The sequence below is a fragment of the Carcharhinus amblyrhynchos genome, chromosome 3 (assembly GCF_965287045.1).
Source record: "Carcharhinus amblyrhynchos chromosome 3, sCarAmb.v2.hapA, whole genome shotgun sequence".
Lineage (NCBI taxonomy): Eukaryota > Metazoa > Chordata > Chondrichthyes > Carcharhiniformes > Carcharhinidae > Carcharhinus > Carcharhinus amblyrhynchos.
Genome location: NC_137326.1, coordinates 10,955,028 through 10,973,129, shown reverse-complemented (window position 1 = coordinate 10,973,129; position 18,102 = coordinate 10,955,028). Strand labels below are relative to the sequence as shown.

Below are 18,102 nucleotides of genomic sequence, written 5' to 3'. Positions count from 1 at the left end.
ACTGTTTCATTCGAAATAAACCAACTAAAGCAGCTTCACCACACACCAAGTGTTTCATCTGTCTGACTTGTAGAAGCTTTTTGCAAGAATACCCATATAAGGGGGGGGGAAACAACAATTTCTGTTGTGTGGGAAGACGATTCTGGTTGGCCAGTGTATTGGTAGAGGCGTGCCATTGAGTGAACCAGTTGATGGTGACTGACAGTTAACTGCCAAGCACTGTTTGAAAATTTTGAACAGGCAGCTTATGGTTAAGGCATTGCAGTGGGAAATGAACCAGTGAATAGCTGTCACTTATTTTGTTCAGCTGAAACAGGCACAATGTGTGTCCATGTTCTTTTTGTCTGCATATTAATATATGTAGCTTCCAGCACACTCAAATGCATCACACTGCAAACCCGACTGACAATCTTGAACTGGTTGTCAGCATCATTCTTGGCACACTGAGGATTACTTGGCAAATGTTGTTGTCCAGTTGTGGAATCAAATCTAAGGTTGGACAATGTGTTTTGAATTTTGCAAACATGCACCAGTTGGGTCGAGTCTGTACCTTGCTGATGCAATTAGCTGCTGTTTGATATGCTTTGCCAATCTTTGTGATGTATGATTTATATTCCTGGCATCACATTGGCACTGAAATTAATTTACCGCATTACTAATTTGTGCGACGGGCAGAATGGTTTTTGGCTTGACCGCAGTATCCTATTGGTGTCGAATCCAACTCGTATTCCCAATGATGTGGAGAAGCCGGCATTGGACTGGGGTGGGCACAGTAAGAAGTCTCACAGCAACAGGTTAAAGTCCAATAGGTTTATCTGGAATCATGAGCTTTCAGAGCACTGTTGTTTCCTCAGATGAGTGATCCTCGCTCACCCGATGAAGGAGCAGGGTTCTGAAAGCCCATGATGGGGGAGTCACAGGGTCTTCTATTGGGGAAAAAGGTACAAAAGTCTGAGGGTTCAAGAACAGCTTCTTCCCTGCTGCCATCGGATTTTTGAATGGACCTACCTTGCATTAAGTTGATCTTTCTCTCCAGCCTAGTTATGGTTGTAACACTACATTCTGTACTCCCCCCTCCTTTTCTATCAATGGTTTGCTTTGTCTGTATAGCACACAGGAAACAATACTTTTCACTGCATACTAATGCATGTGACAATAATAAATCAAATCATTAACTCAATGAATATTGATTCATTGAGAAGTTCCAGGGCAAATATCAATAACTTCCTGAAGTGGAACACTGGTGAATAAGCTAACAATGCTGAACCTAACATCTCCTTTACTCAGCAATACATAACATAGGTCTCAAAGAGCTAACAATGTTACACCTGCATCACTGGTTACACTATCACACAAACTAGATATTCATCACTGACTCTCATGAAATGAAGTTGTTCAGACCAGTTCCGGGGTGATTGAACCCGAGGCGTTCTCTACAGAACAAACTATATCCAATTTGTACAGCAGATGGAGATAAGAACATAAGAAATAGGAGCAGGAGTAGGCCATCTAGCCCTTCGAGCCTGCCCCGCCATTCAATAAGATCATGGCTGATCTGTCATGGCTCAGTTCCACATTCCCGCCCTCTCCCCATAACCCTTAATCCCCTCTCTTATCAAAAACCCATCAACCCACGTCTTAAAAATATTTAGCGAGGCAGCCTCCACCACTTCAACAGGCAGAGAACTTCAGAGATTCACCACCCTTTGAGTGAAGAAGTTCCTCCTCAACTCCGTTCTAAACCGCCCCCCCCCTTTATCTTGAGGCTGTGCCCCCTAGTCCTACTATCCTTTCTGAGCGGAAAGAGTCTCTCCACCTCTATCCTATCCATCCCATTCATCATCTTATATGTCTCAATGAGATCTCCCCTCATTCTTCTAAACTCTAACGAGTACAAGCCTATGATGCCTGCTTATCAGTTAAACCGGTTGGTGTGCTGTCAGAGATGTGTTAAATTTGGTGCTGGTCACTAAAACTCTTCATTTGTAACTACGGAACGTTAATCCAACTCCACGCTTGAAGTAGAGACCGCACATTTTGATTTGAAGATATGCTTAGGATGTTGGGCTGCTATTGTACAGCATTCCATTTCCTATTTGAACACCCATTAACCTGTTTAAAACAAACTGTGCAATAATTTCCAGGCTGTCTAAATTGTGTCTGGAGGGAATAGCTTTTTTTTTGCTGAAAGAAAATGCACCTCATTGTGGTGTGCAGTGACTTGATGAAGGGTGTGGTGCTCTGTGCCAAAACACTTTTCCTTGTATTTCTCCTTTCCCCTGCCCCCCTCTGGTCGGGTATGGGGGTCATTTTGTAATATTGATGTTGGTCATAGACAAGCTCTGATTCACAATATACAGTACTAATAATAGAGCACCAGGAATTATTAACCCTTCAGAGCACCCTCACCCCACCCAACCTCTGCTATAGTTTCAAAAGTTCCTATTCTTCCATCTGTTACGTATGTCGTTGGGGTTTGCCCCTTTAAGAGTGGGTCTGATGACTCGGGGCACAGGTCAGTCCTGTACTGACTGCTACTGTTATGATGTTGAATAAACTGTTCAGTTTGAATTACACCTACTTACCTTTTTTATAGCACATAATTAGACCTCAAAAGTAATACCACCGTTAACATCCGTCCTCCCCTTCCTCTCTTCCCGCTTCCTCCCTTTCACTTCCCCCTTTCTCCCTCCCTCTTACTTCCCCTTTCCTTCCTTCCCTCCCTCTCGCCTTCCCCTTCCTTCCTTCCTTCCTTCCTCCCTCCCTCGCGTTTCCCCCTCCCTTCCTCCCGCTCGTTTACCCTGCCACTTCCTATGTGTACAGAAACTTGCCAACCCGATAAATATATTAAATATTGGTTTGGCAGAACTTAAAGAAGAAGGTGGAATTCCTCCAGAAGTCCCTCAGTACACCGAATCGCACCAATGAGGCACTCAGCCGCTTAATATTTGAGAGGTGGGTGAACTCATTATGTCTGTTCAGATGGCTGTCCATTGCTTTGAGGCTTTTATTTGTAATGTTCAAGTAGTCAGGTGAATTATAAAATGTGTTTCTCCCTCTTCTCACGTCCATCCTGTGTCCCACACCATCCAGTCGCTGGCAATATAAAGATGTATTTTTTCTTCCTCTGCGACCCTGATTCCTGTGGGAAGTCATAGAATAATCATAGAATCCCTGTAGTGCAGATGGAGGCCATTCAGCCCATCAAGTCTGCACCGACCACAATCCTGCTCAGGCTCTATCCCCATAACCCCATGCATTGACCCTAGCTAGTCACACTGACACTAAGGGGCAGTTTAGCATGGCCAAGCCACCTAACCCACACTTCTTTGGACTATGGGAGGAAACCGGAGCAAACCCACACAGACACGGGGAGAACGCGCAGATGCCACACAGACAGTGATCCGAGCTGGGAATCGAACCCTTGGCACTGAGGCAAAATCAGCCAAGTGCCTTTGACTTGCCTCTGTGACACTCCAGATTTTGAGCAATACTTGCATTTATATTCATCTGCCAGTGGGCGAGGACCTGGCAGATGGAATATAACGTCAGCAAATGTGAGGTTATCCACTTTGGTAGAAATAGTAGGAGGGATTATTATTTGAAGGGTGAAAAGCTGCAGCATGCTACCGTGCAGAGGGACCTGGGGGTCCTTGTGCTCAAATCGCAAAAACTCAGTCTTCAGGTGATCAAGAAGGTGAATGGAATGTTGGCCTTTATAGCGAGGGGGATAGAATATAAAAACACAGTGGTCTTGCCGCAACTGTACAGGGCATTGGTGAGGCCACAACTGGAGTGCTGTGTGCAGTTTTGGTTCCCTTATTTGCGAAAGGATATATTGGCCTTGGAGGAAATACAGAGAAGGTTCACCAGGCTGATACCGGAGATAAGGAGGTTAGCTTATGAAGAGAGATTGAATAAACAGGGCCTGTACTCGTTAGAGTTTAGAAGGCTGAGGGGGGATCTTATAGAGACATATAAGATAATGAAGGGGCTAGATAGGGTAGAGGTAGAGCGATTCTTCCCGCTTAGAAAGGAAAACAGAACTAGAGGGCACAGTCTCAAAATAAGGTGGGGGGGGGGGGGGGTGGGGGGCGCAGTTTAGAACGGAGTTGAGGAGGAACTTCTTCACTCAAAGGGTGGTGAATCTCTGGAATTCTCTGCCCATTGATGTAGAGGCTACCTCGTTGAATATATTTAAGTCATGGGTAGATAGGTTTCTGATAGACAAGGGAATTAAGGGTTATGGGAAGAAAGCGGGAAAGTGGAACTGATCCACTTCAGATCAGCCATGATCTTGTTGAATGGCGGGGCAGGCTCGAAGGGCTAGATGGCCTACTCCTGCTCCTATTTCTTATGTTCTTATTGTGTGGGAAGAGAAATGCAAATACTTGCATTGAAATGGGGTGGAATGGTAGCACAATGGTTAGCACTGCTGCTTCACAGCATCAGGGACCCGGGTTCAATTCCGGTCTTGGACCACTGTCTGTGTGGAGTTTGCATATTCTCCCCATGTCTGCATGGGTTTCCTCTGGGTGCTGCAGTTTCCTCCCACAGTTCAAAGATCAAGTTTATTTTTTCATCTCACAAGTAGACTAACATTAACACTGCAATGAAATTACTGTGAAAATCCTCTAGTTGCCACACTCCGGCTCCTGTTGAGGTGCACTGAGGGAGAATTTAGCACGGCCAATGCACCTAACCAGCGTGTCTTTCGGATGTGGGAGGAAACTGGAGCACCCGGAGGAAACCCACGCAGACACAGAGAGAACGTACAGACAGAGTGACTCATAGGTGGGAATGGAACCCGGGTCCCTGGCGCTGTGGGGCAGCAGTGCTAACCACTGTGCGGGTTAGGTTGATTGGCCATGCTAAATTGCCCCTTAGTGTCAGAACTTCATAAGACATTGGAACAGAATTAGGCCATTTGGCCCATCGAGTTTGCTCCGCCATTCGATCATGGCTGATATGCTTCTCATCCCCATTTTCTTGCCTTCTCCCCATAACCCTTCAACCCATTACCAATAAAAAAAAATCTGTCTAACTCCTTAAATTTACTCACTTTGAGGGTTAGCAGGGTAAATACTTGGGGTTAAGGGGTTAGGGCCTAGGTGGGACTGTTGTCGGTGGAGGCTCGATGGGCCGAATGGCCGCCTCCTGCACCGTAGGGATTCTTTGATATGATGCCTTATAATATTTCAGAGCCTTTCAAATAGTGAATTACTCCAAAATACTGTGACTTCTGTGTGGAATATTTTTGGTGCAATTGGTAAAGCAGGCTGTTAGGTTATTGTAGGTTTGACAGGTGATGTCTGTGTGTTGCTGTACTTGGATCTGTCAGTTAAACGCTGAATTGATTCTGGTGTCCGCAGCCCCGCGCCTATGGATTTGCAACATCCTAAACTGCACAAGCCGACCTCTGGAGAGGACATCGATCTGTCTCTGACGTACGACTTTGACACCCCAGGTCACACTGCTCCAACACCTGACACTACTTTGTCCAAGAAGATAAGACTAGACGCAGCAGGGTAAGTGCCAGAGCTCATTCGTCCTCCTCCTGGTACCATGCCCTCAGACAGTGTTGGCAATCATGGAATTCCGTTGGATGGATCCATGATAATGCTCGGCAAAGTGCTGCAGTGGCTTTCTACAATATGGCCAACCAGAGAACTCTCCCACCCTCCTTCAGTGACTTATTATCGGTGCAGACTCGATGGGCCAAATGGCCTTTACTGTATTGTATGACTCTATGACTTTGTTACCTGCCGTCAGGCATATTTGAAGGATTTTTCAGGTGATAACTAACCAGGTTGACCATGTTATGGTTGCAGCCTTTGTGGCCATCAAGCCCTTAGGTGGTGGGGGAGGGGGCGGTGGCAGAGGGGGGGACTTGAACCCAGCATAGTGTCACTACCCACTGCACCACAAGATGACAGAAACAAACTATCTACAGGGAATAGTATCATTGAAGAATCATAGAATCCCGACATTATACAAGGTCCTTTTGGTCAGAAGGGACAGAGATAAAACTGTAATTAAGTTCACCGTGGAGCCTTTAGGGCTTTGCTATCGAGACCTTGAGAATCAAACTTCAATGTCACAGGTTAACTGCACGTTGTCCTTTTTCTCCGTCCCACTTTCGCAGGTTACCCAAGCTGCATCAGTCTTCTAAATCTCTGGTCAAATCAAAGGTGAGCATTTACTTATAATTTTTGCAGAATTACCCCCGCTGAGGACCACGTTTGCTGGAAAATAAGCAGTGTTTGCAGTGTAATCTAATCGGGGGCTCAGGCATCTGTCACGATTAATGGTAACATTGCAGAACAGTTTAGCAAAGGGACTCAAAACGATCTAGAAGCTACAGAAGCATAATTGCAGGAACTTGAATCACCATCTGCTCCTTTGTGATCCTGGCGGGGTCTGTACAGTATAGTTTTAAATGTCAATGATTTAATCAGATTTTAATTTCCTTTTCTTGCCAGCTGTAAATGCATTCCGAGCTACTGGCACCTTTCTACTGATACAGGGAAATCGCAACTGATCGTTAATAACTGCAAAGCAATTACTGCCCAGTGATCAATAAATCAACAATAACTGGGGAGCCTCTTATCAAAATATGTCAGAACGATACACCAACAGAGCCATAACATTTTGAATATGGTAGGACGTGGAGTCAATGGGCTGAATGTCCTCCTTCCATGCCTTAATGACTCTGACAAAAGCTGTTCTCAGGGACCCTGCCTCTGAGCCCAGAACTGCCACGATGGGAGTACCTTTTAGAGAATCGTTGCTTCAGAGCTGTAGGCCTGTAACTGACCTGTGTCGCTGCCCAGTGAGATTCCAAACTGGGGCCACAAGGTAGTGGTATGTCCCCTGCCCTAGTGTCCTCACTGATAACCTTTCTACAGTTTGAGTATGCCTAAAGATCTTTCAATTCAGAGTTGTCCCACTTTCACCGTGGCAGCATGATGGGTAGCACTGCTGCCTCACAGCATCAGGGACCTGGGTTCAATTCTGGCCTTGGGTGACTGTACAAACGCCACACAAACATTCTCCCCATGTCTTTGTGGGTTTCCTCCGGGTGCTCCAGTTTCCTCCCACAGTCCAGAGATGTGCAGGATAAGTTGATTGGCCTTGCTAAATTGCCCGTTAGTATCCGAAGATAAGTTGGTTAGGGCAATTAGCAGGGTGGGATGCTCTGTTGGAGTCGGTGCAGACTTGATGGGCCAAATGGCCTCCTCCTGCACTGTAGAGATTGTATCCTATTATTATACAAAATGAAGAGTATCTTTATGGCTATAGCAATGCTGTTAAAAGAGATGCAGTGTCTCGAATAGTCATTACATGAATTAATTGGAGCTCATGTAATTTTGAATAGTTGTCACGCTTGGAAAATGTGTTTATTGACACTACGGTAGTGACACACTACTTTAAATATACTCTCTAGCAGTCAGCATTGCAGCCTTTTCACAAATACAGTAAAACTAAAGTCTGGCATGCAGCACTGTTGAAATGTAACCCTGGAATAATTTGTGTCCAATTTATTTTTAATTGGCTGTGTGGCATGAGCAATTCTGGCAAGATCCCATTGATCCTTCAACCCTCATTGCCCTGAAAAAGTTGAGGTTGAATCAGAAATTGAAATGAAATTTAAAAAAACTTCCCCTTTTTATTGAATGTTTCAAATGCTATTGCAATAAAAATCAGGTGTTCACGGCGAGAGCTGTAATGCTTGAATAATGAGGTTTTATTACACTATTGAAATGTGTAACATCCAATTCTTACTCTACTTCAAAGACAGCACTAACAGCAATTGGAAGCAGCATAATTGTATTATCCTGGACCGTGTGAGTAGTGCATAATATTAGTTAGCAACATCTTGGGTATGAATTTTATGCTACTTAGAACATAAGAACATAAGAAATAGGAGCAGGAGTAGGCCATCCAGCCCTTCAAGCCTGCCCCGCCATTCAATAAGATCATGGCTGATCTGTCGTGGCTCAGTTCCACATTCCCGCCCTCTTCCCATAACCCTTAATCCCCTCTCTTATCAAAAACCCATCAACCCGCGTCTTAAAAATATTTAGCGAGGCAGCCTCCACCACTTCAACGGGCAGAGAATTCCAGAGATTCACCACCCTTTGAGTGAAGAAGTTCCTCCTCAACTCCGTTCTAAACTGCTCCCCTTTTATCTTGAGGCTGTGCCCCCTAGTCCTACTGTCTTTTTTGAGCGGGAAGAGTCTTTCCACCTCTATCCTATCCATCCCATTCATCATCTTATACGTCTCAATGAGATCTCCCCTCATTCTTCTAAACTCTAACGAGTACAAGCCTAGTTTATTCAGCCTCTCCTCATAGCTCAACCCCCTCAACTCCGGTATCAGCCTAGTAAACCTCCTCTGCACTCCCTCCAAGGCCAAAATATCTTTGCGCGCGTGCGGCGCCCAAAACTGCACACAGTACTCCAGCTGCGGCCTCACCAATGCCCTATATAGCCGCAGCAAGACCTCCCTACTTTTATATTCAGTCCCCCTCGCTATGAAGGCCAGCATCCCATTCGCCTTCCTGACCACCTGCTGCACCTGCAAGCTGGGTTTTTGCGACTCATGCACAGGGACCCCGAGGTCCCTCTGCACCGTCGCCTGCTGCAGTTTTTCGCCCCGTAAGTAATAGTCCTTCCTACCATTCTTCCTACCAAAGTGGACCACCTCACACTTGCCAACATTAAATTCCATTTGCCATTTCCTGGCCCATTCGCCCGGCCTATCTAGATCCTTCTGCAGACTCTCCACACCCTCCGCACAATTTGCCGTTCCCCCAATCTTGGTGTCATCAGCAAATTTCGACACTCTACACTCGGTTCCCTCCTCTAGATCATCTATATAAATGCTAAAAAGCTGAGGCCCCAGCACCGACCCCTGGGGCACTCCACTAGTCACCATCCGCCAATCCGAATAGCACCCATTAACCCCCACTCTCTGCCTCCTATTTGACAACCAATCCTCTATCCACGCTAACACCCTACCCCCAACTCCATGACACTCGACCTTCTGCAATAACCTCTTGTGAGGCACTTTGTCAAATGCCTTCTGAAAATCTAGGATGGCACAGTAGTTAGCACTGCTGCCTCACAGCACCAGGGACCCGGGTTCGACTCCTAGCTTGGGGTCACTATCTGTGCGGGTCTATATGTTCTTCCCCCATCTGTGTGGGTTTCTTCCAGGTGCTCCAGTTTCCTCCGAAAGACATGCTGGTTAGGCACATTGGCCATGCTAAATTCTCCTTCGGTGTACACAAACCAGCGTCGGAGTGTGGTGACTAGATGATTTTCACAATTTCATTGCAGTGTTGATATAGCCTACTTGTGACACGAATAAATAAAAAGCAAAATAGTGCTGGAAATTTAAAAACAGAAAATGCTGGAAAACTCAGCAGCCTGGCAGCGTTGGAGAGAACAAGAGTTAACGTTTCAAGTCCCGATGACACTTCCCCAGAAGTGTTTTTATTTTATATTAGTTTCACATTTCCGGTTCTGTGAATTGGCACCTTCCCTTGTATGTTATAAAGTAAGATAGTTGTAGCCTTGTAGTCTGCTCCCTTTATATTAACTTTATATTAACGATTTAAGCAAAACACTGGTTTTCTGCTCGTTAAATTTCCTCATTTGTCTTTTATTTGCTTGAGGAAGCACTCAGTTTTCGTGGGACGTGGGCATCACTGCCAAAGCCAGTGTTTGTTGCGCATCCCTAATTGCCCGTGAGCTGAGCCACTTGTTAATCTATTTCAGAGGGCGGTAAAAGAGTCACCCGTATTGCTGTGGGTTGGAAGTCGCGTGTAGGCCACTTGTGAACCAGATGGGTTTCTGCAACAATCGATGATCATTTCTCGACACTGAACCCAGGCTAGTTTTCAATTCCAGAATTACTAGTTAATTAAATTTAAATCCCATCAGTGCTGTGGTGGGATTTGAACCCAGAGGATTAATCTGGGTCCCTGGATCACTAGTCCAGTGACGTTATCACTCTGCCATTGGTCCCCACCTGTAGTATGTGGGAAAACCCAACAAATCTGTACCAAAGTTATACTCTGTTTCTCAGCAAGGGTATCTGAGATGTAGTTTTTGTCTCAGAAACTATGTACACACAAATGTATTTATATCTGTAAAGATATTCCCTATTTAATTTTTAATGTTAAAAATTTATTTACTTGTGTCACAAGTAGGCTTATGTTAACACTGCAATGATGTTACTGTGAAAATCCCCCAGTCACCACACTTCCTGCCTTTGTTCAGGTACATTGAGGGAGAACTTAGCATAGCTAATACACCTAACCAGCACGTCTTTCAGACTGCGGGAAGAAACTGGAGCACCCGGAGGAAATCGACATGGGGACAGGGAGAACTTGCAGATTCTGCACAGATAGTGACCCAAACCGGGAATCGAAGCCAGATCCCTGGCACTGTGAAGCAGCAGTGTGACCCACCATGCCACCTGCTGCTCACGCAAATACAGTTCTCTATTTGGATTTGTATTGTGTGGAATTGTTGCACCTATCTGGAGGTCTTCACTAAATTTGCACCCTAGTGTTAGACAGAAGATATGGTAAGGTCAGGAACAGCTCCCTGATGAATTGGATCAAGGAAACCTACCCTCTCCCCCAAGTTATCAAAACCAGTGATTTGTATTTTCAAGTAAATGTACATACTTTGATAATATGTTCAACAATAACTTCAATGTATGTAGAAACCGACACAAAAATAACACATCCTTAAAAGTGCTAGATAAACATGTAAAAGATCTAGTTTATTGAATCATAGACTCTCTACAGTGCAGAAGGAGGCCATTTGTCCCACTGAGCCTACACTGGCAACAATCCCACCCCAGGTCCAATCCCCATAACCCCACATATTTGCCCTCCTGACATAAGGTGCAATTTATCATGGTCAGTCAACCTAACCTGCACATCTTTGGACTGAGAGAGGAAACTGGAGCACCCAGCGGAAACCCACGCAGACACAGGGAGAATGTGCAAACTCCACACAGACAGAGTCCCAAGGCCGGAATTGAACCTGGGTCCCTGGTACTATGAGGCACCGTGCCACCCATTCAGATTGCAAAACTCACATTTTACTTACAAACTTGAATATTACACTGATTGGAGTTGTCAAATTAAGAGCTGGCAGCAAAGAGGATCAGAATAATATAAAAGCAACATATGCGGATTGTGAAAATCTGAAATAAAAACAGGAAATGCTGGTCTGGCAGCATCTGTAGAGAGAGAAACAGAATTAACATTTCATACAGACATAATTCATTTAGTCAACAGGTCTTACACATTCAAAACGTTAACTCTGTTACTCTCTGTCTACAGATGCTGCCAGGCCTGGTGAGTTTTCCAGCATTTCCTGTTTTTATTGTGTTATTGAGAATTGGAGCTTTATTTCATTTTCCCTCAAGCAAGCATTTGTGATCTGAATCGCAGTAACCTGAGCAAAACTTCTCTTTCTCTTTAAGAAAACAAAGAAAGATGAGGATGATCATAATCCCCTGTCAGCCTTCAAACATTCCATGTTATTCCAAAAGAAACCATATGGGAGCCTTTTGGATCCACACAGAAACCAAGGAGCAGTAAGTAATGTGAATTGCCTCTGCCTTCATAAGAAGGGATTGCTATGATCGTAACAAAAGCAAAATACTGTGGATGCTGGACTTCTGAAACAAAAACAGATAGTGCTGGAAAAGCTCAGCAGGTCAGGCAGCATCTGTGGGAAGAGAAACCGAGTTAACAATTACCAAAAAATGTGCAAAGATTCTAAAAGTAAATTTTCCTATTGCTGAAATAAGACACGTGCTATTGAAGCTTTTCATCTTGTACTCATCAGGGCCAGTGCAACAATACCAAATTGAAACGGAGGAATAGTTTATACGGCATGAAAAAGGGTGCTGATTGATTGGCAGGTAACCTGTGGTTGAGATGTTGTAATGGAGAATGAACCAGGGAACAGTTGCACTCAACGCTTTTATTTAATTGAAAAAGTGTTGCATCAACATGTTCTTTCTGCATGCAGAGGTAGGGCCCTGTATACAAATATATGTAGCTTCTAGCAAGCATGAGTGAGCCACATTGCGAGCCTGATTGATAATCTTAAGTTGGTTGTTTATGTAATTTTTAAGACACTTGTTTGGCATCCTGATGAGTGCAATACAAAAAGCTTTGACAGGATGTCTCTTCTTTCCAACAATACTTAAGTTTACTACCAAGTGTCTATTTAAATTTTTGTAGGAGAGAGGTTAGTGTCAGTAATTAAGACTTAACCATCGCTTTCTTAAAAATGTATTTAACAATTGAATATACAAGCCCACACTACTACTGGCATGTTAAGTGCATATCTAATGGGTTAGTACCACAATTCGTGCTCTATGTAAGTTTGAATGTCCAGTCTCTCAGCGAGGTACTTCTATGTTGGAACAGAACAAATAGAGCAACTTCCAGTTGCCTGTGTTTAATTGAACATGTGCAGAGACTGGAGGTTACTGTCCAATTTACTTCTTAATAATCCCTCCGTTACTTTGAATACCAAAATCCAGGGCAAAGTTAACTTTTTTCTTTCCTCTGTCCTGTTAGGTACGGACTGGCTTTGATGGGCTGGGAGGAAGAACCAAGTTTATCGAACCTGTATCCTTTGCTATTTTTTCCAAATCCTTTGTTTGTGGGTGCAATATAAAAAGGTCAACTGAGGCAGAATGGAATGGAAGTTGTGGACTTTATGGCGGAGAGGATAAGGGGGTCCGAAATTTGGCTCAAAGTTGAATGGAACACATTGCAAATGGTCAGGTTCAGTTAGAGATGGTGGTGAGGGAGAAAGGATGGAATTGAAGGCAAAGATGTGGGGTTTGTGGTGGCAACTGTGCCTCATCTAAGAATGGATATTGAACAGCAGTCTGTCAACGTAGAACATTTGGGACAACTGGGTGCACCCTACACCTGTAGATCATGTCTCCCAGGAATAGATCACAGATCAGGAAAGGGAATGTGTGCCAAGGATAGAGAAGTCACTGATAATGCAGGGACATGATGAGAAACCATTGCTGGGTAAACTTTGGTAGCCATCAGAAAAGTAAGATTGATTTTTTTTTTATTCATTTGTGGGACACGAGCGTCACTGGCCAGCATTTATTGCCCATCCATAGCTGATGAGGGCAGTTGAAAGTCAACCACGTTGCTGTGGCTCTGGAGTCACATGTAGGCCGGACCAGGTAAGGATGGCAGGTTTCCTTCCCTAAAGGACATGAGTGAACCAGATGGGTTTTTTCGACAATGATTTCATGATCATCATTAGATTTTTAATTGAATTCAAATTCCACCATCTGCAGATCCTCAGACAGTAGCTGAATTAATAGTCTAGCAATAATACCACTAGGTCCCTTTATATAACAAGATATTTTTCGATTCCCATCAATGCTTACAGTTTCAGGGTAATTGTGTTCATAGATTCATAAAATTCCTACAGTGTAGAAGCAGGCCCATCAAAGCCTGCACGGATTCTTCAACAGAGCATCTTAACCAGTCCCTATCCCCATAACCCTGCTAATTTACCCTGCTAATTCCCCTAAACACGAAGGCTGAATTTAGCATGGCCAATCCATCTAACATGCATATCTTTGGACTGTGGGAGGAAACTGGAGCACCCGGAGGGAACCCATGCAGACATGGAGAAAGTGCAAACTTCATACAGTCACCCGAGGTTGGAATTGAACCTGGGTCCCTGGCACTGTGAGGCAGCAGTGCTAACCACTCTGCCACCGTGGCACCCCTAGCAATATAAAGTAAATGCAGAGAGCTTCAGTCCCCGGTTGATTGAAATGTTTTCTTCATTCCAAAACACAAGGAGGGATTTTTTTTAAACTGTGGCTTTTTAATGAAAAGTTATTTTCTTTAACATTTCTCCCTTCAGACAAAAATGACTGAAATCCGGCCGCTGCCATTAAAAGCAAGAAAGAGGAAGAAAGTGTCACAGACAACTGTCAATACTTTGATCTGCAACCAGCCCAAACTGGAGAATTTCCTTATTTGATTCCCAAACCTCACAGATGCAGCTCAGTGCAAGATCTGCAGTCATGTGTTAATATTGACACCACTTACTGGAGAGGTGCAGCTGGCCTGCACTATGTGACGGAACCCGGAGCCAAACATCCTACAGACTCGTCAACGTGAGAAGCGATCAAAGTCAACTGTCCCAAATGGAAAAAGGCCTTGTTTCCTCATCGCTGCGGCCAGCCCATCGACATCATCCTGCTCCGGAAAAGCCAAAATCACATGGAATTCCAGAAAGAAAGGAGCACTGTGAGATCGAGTAAAATTCCGACTGGCGGGGGGATGATGACCAAGGACGGAACAACTTCTGAATGAAATCACCTCTCTCATTGTGAATAATGATAGCTATATATTTGCCTTTGCCTCATCATTCTGTGATACTGGTGTTGGGGATTGCTACACAGTCGGCACAGATTTGATGGACCGAATGGCCTCCATTTGCACTGTCAGGATTCTATGATAGTTACCCAGCATCAAACAGCCCATGTCATATATAGCATTGGCTAGGTGGCAGAGTAAATTTCCCTGCTCTGTTCACCGATTCTCGCCTGCACCAGTGTGGCAACTTTCTCTTCCCTACACCAAGTGTCCTTTCCCCCTCAATGGGATTGTCACTTCCATGCCACATTAGCGAGGATTTAGCAGTTTGCACAGTTTTAAGATTCCAGGTTGAGATTGTCCAATCTTATTTTGGCATTAAGTTGCTTTAGTATATCTCTGAGGCAGCCCGCAGGCTATTTCACATTGAATCCATGTTATTAGGAAGGCGAGGAGGCTTATACAGTTCATCCAGTCCCCATGGTTTAGCTCATGGTCATTTAGCTAAGGGTTTTTTTGTGTGGTTGACTAGATTAACCCATCTACTTGAGTCATTCACAGAGTTGTCCTGATTGATTGTAACATACTGGTGATAACTCCATACATCTGCCAGTACAGCGCAGTGTATTAAAGTTCTTGCTGCAGACAGTTCAAGATGGATGCTTCAAATTCCTGTCACTGGCTATTAAATTTCAGCATAATTTTGAACATAATTAATGACCTTATAACAATCCAATTGCTTGCAATATTTCTGCAGTTTTGAAAGGTTTACTTACTTTGTGCATCAGTTTAAAGTCTAGGGACAGCTGCCATGTCAGTCACAATAAGACTCCTTGCTAGCACAGGAGTTTTAATAATTGATTTTGAATGTTACAGTGAGGTAGCTGAAGCCCCCAGTTGTTGTGATTCACTGAGATATCCAGTACCACAGCCTGCCCATTCTCCTCCAGCCTGGATCAGTCCCACTTCTCCGTCCTATGGCAGACACTTCATTTTCACACCGATCTACGACTGCTTTGTTTATGAAGTCTTAGAGTAAAATTAAATGATTTTAAATCAGGGGCTATCTCTTATAATCTACTGGATTCTTGGATTTTTTTTTCCATTCCTATTTCCTTTAAAGTAATGACTGATAATGAGGCAACTTCTCAGGGTTGAATGCTGAGGGACGGCACAGTGGTTAGCACTACTGCCTCACAGCACCAGGAACGTGGGTTCAATTCCCGGCTTGGGTAACAGTCTGTGTGGAGTTTGCACATTCTCCCCGTGTCTGTGCGAGGTTGCTCCAGTTCTCTCCCAATCCAAAAATGTGCAGTTTAGGTGGCTTGGCCATGCTACATTGCCCTTTAGTGTCCCAAGATGCATCGATTAGCGGGATTATCCATAGTAAACGTGTAGGGCCATGGAGATAGATAGGTTGGGGGGAAGGACCTGAGTAAGGTACTCTGTCAGAGAGAATCGGTGCAGACTAGATGGGCCAAATGGCCTCCTTCTGCACTGTAGGGATTCTATGAGCCTGACTCAAGTAAACCTTGTTGGAGAGCATCAGTAACACTGAGGGAGATTCAGCAGTCTTATGATCTAATTGTGTGTTCATTCCCTGCACTATCAGGCGAAGTGATTCTCTCGATCACGCTTTGTTTTATAAGCACTGAGCATTCAATGTGAAATTTGATTACAATCCTTCGCAGGTCGCCTGCCTTCTCGCCTTTTCCCACACTTGCAGATGACCCTCAAACTGTATATAGCCACTGTCTCTCTAATGGAGAGATGTCTATGGTCCTTTGAGGGCTATGATTAATTACTCACTCACCATTGTTAATGTTAATTGAGGTGCTGCTGACGAGCTCTTCAAGAGAGAGCCGTTCCCTGACGGCAAGAATGCCTCTTTTAAAAGTCTCAGATAATAAGTCTTTCAAAGAAGGTTGAAACTTCCTGGTTGATGTGAATTTAGGACAATGTTAAATATTTTTAAACCCCGTATACATACAGCACTTATTCAAAAACTAATTGGTGGAAAGTAAGAATGTTATCTCTAACTATGAATTGATTCCTAAGTCTTTTAATATCACAATGGGGAAATAAAATATCATTTATCCCCCTCCCATTGCAAAAACAATGAAGACATTATTTTTAGCTGATTTGCAAGTGTCTTTTTATTCTGTAATTATTGTTCGTCTTAGATTAGATTTTCCCCTTGGGTTTAATATTGTACTCTCATCCAGATCCCCAGCTGATTTCTGTGTTCTAGTTTGGTCGGGATGTGTGATGGTAAGCAACACGCCCTCTTCCCCCAAACATCAGGTTACCAGGAGAGCATGAAAATTATTTCCTCCAATGCCCACAGTGTCTTGGGCAATTCCAGTGGAGTTTAACGGATTATCACTGGAAGCCAAAGAATGCTATCTGTTCCTTTACTGTTGCTTGAGAAGCATGAGTAAGTGCACAATGTGGCCGTTCAGCCCCTTGTGCGTATGCTAGACACTGTGTATTGCTTGTTTGCAGCTGAAATAAATGATCATAAAAAACGTCCAACGTCAAAGCCCTTTCAGCCTCATCTCTCGGTAATTTATATTTTAAAACAAAAACCCCAGTCAGCATTTCAACAATTCAGTCCTCAAATCCAGAGCTAATTTGGCCCGAAAGGTTAAGAGACTTTGATCAAGATTTTATTAGTTAGATTAAATGGGCCGTGATACGAAAATCTCAAATTGACTTGTTCGAATTACTGAAAACAGATTTTACAATCTGGAAAGAAATGATGAATATTAAGTATCTGCTGCTGTTGCCCAGCAAATCTTGGCAGTGAATCGATGTTATTTTGGAGCGAAACATCTCTTAATTTTGGATCTGAATTGTGTTTGCGATAGTCTGTGCAGTCAGTTGGAATTGGCAATAATTACAGGTTGAGTTTGATGGCTCAGGCCGCCTTTGTCTCTTGCCGGCGATGTTTACTTTGAGATTAGATGAATTTTCTGGCGTGATTTGGTTGGACTGGTTATTTGTCCCAAGCCTTCTGTGAAACAGTATTCCAGACTCCTTTTCGATCCAATTCATCCAGTTTTGGATGTTTATTGCTTGAAATCAGGAATAAACAAACCAGGGATAATGTGACACCTGGGCGTGGTACCTGTCAGCAAACATGGGCGGCCAACACACTCGTGGTCAAGCAAACAAAACCAGATTCTTCTAAAGATTTTAGTTTGGTTAGCGCTGCTGCCTCTCAGCACCAAGGGCCCAGGTTTGATTCTGGCCTTGAGTCACTGTCTGTGCAGAGTTTGCATGTTTTCCCCATGTCTGCATGGGTTTCCTCGGGTGCTCCAATTTCCTCCCGCAATCCAAAGATGTGAGGGTTAAATGGATTGGCCATGTTAATTGCCTCTTAATATTAGGGGAATTAGCTAGGGTGAATGTATGGGGATAGGGTCTGGGTGGGATTGTGGTCGGTGCAGACTCTGCACTGTAGGAGTTCTAAGATTCTCCGAAAGATGTTTTTGGGTTAGCACTGCTTCCTGTCAGCACCTAGGGCCCGGGCTTGACTCTGGCCTTGGGTCACTGTCTGTGCAGATTCTGCACATTCTCCCCGTGTCTGTGTGGGTTTCCTCTGGGTGCTCCGGTTTCCTCTTACGATCTAAAGATGTGCTGGTTGGGTGGATTGGCCACGCTAAATTGGCCCTTAGTGTCAAGGGG

The 18,102-nt window shown here is 44.1% G+C and overlaps 1 protein-coding gene across 1 annotated transcript in view; it reads left to right on the top strand.

Moving 5' to 3' along the window:
* traip (TRAF-interacting protein) overlaps positions 1–17,872 on the top strand; it is a 44,942-nt gene extending 27,070 nt beyond the window's left edge. The window contains exons 10-15 of the mRNA XM_080181380.1: positions 2,867–2,955; positions 5,373–5,528; positions 6,146–6,191; positions 11,514–11,627; positions 12,625–12,675; positions 13,955–17,872. Of these exons, the coding sequence (XP_080037506.1) occupies positions 2,867–2,955; positions 5,373–5,528; positions 6,146–6,191; positions 11,514–11,627; positions 12,625–12,675; positions 13,955–14,074 (576 nt within the window). The 3' untranslated portion in view covers positions 14,075–17,872. The remainder of the gene's footprint in view (positions 1–2,866; positions 2,956–5,372; positions 5,529–6,145; positions 6,192–11,513; positions 11,628–12,624; positions 12,676–13,954) is intronic.
* The last annotated feature ends 230 nt before the right edge of the window (positions 17,873–18,102 follow it).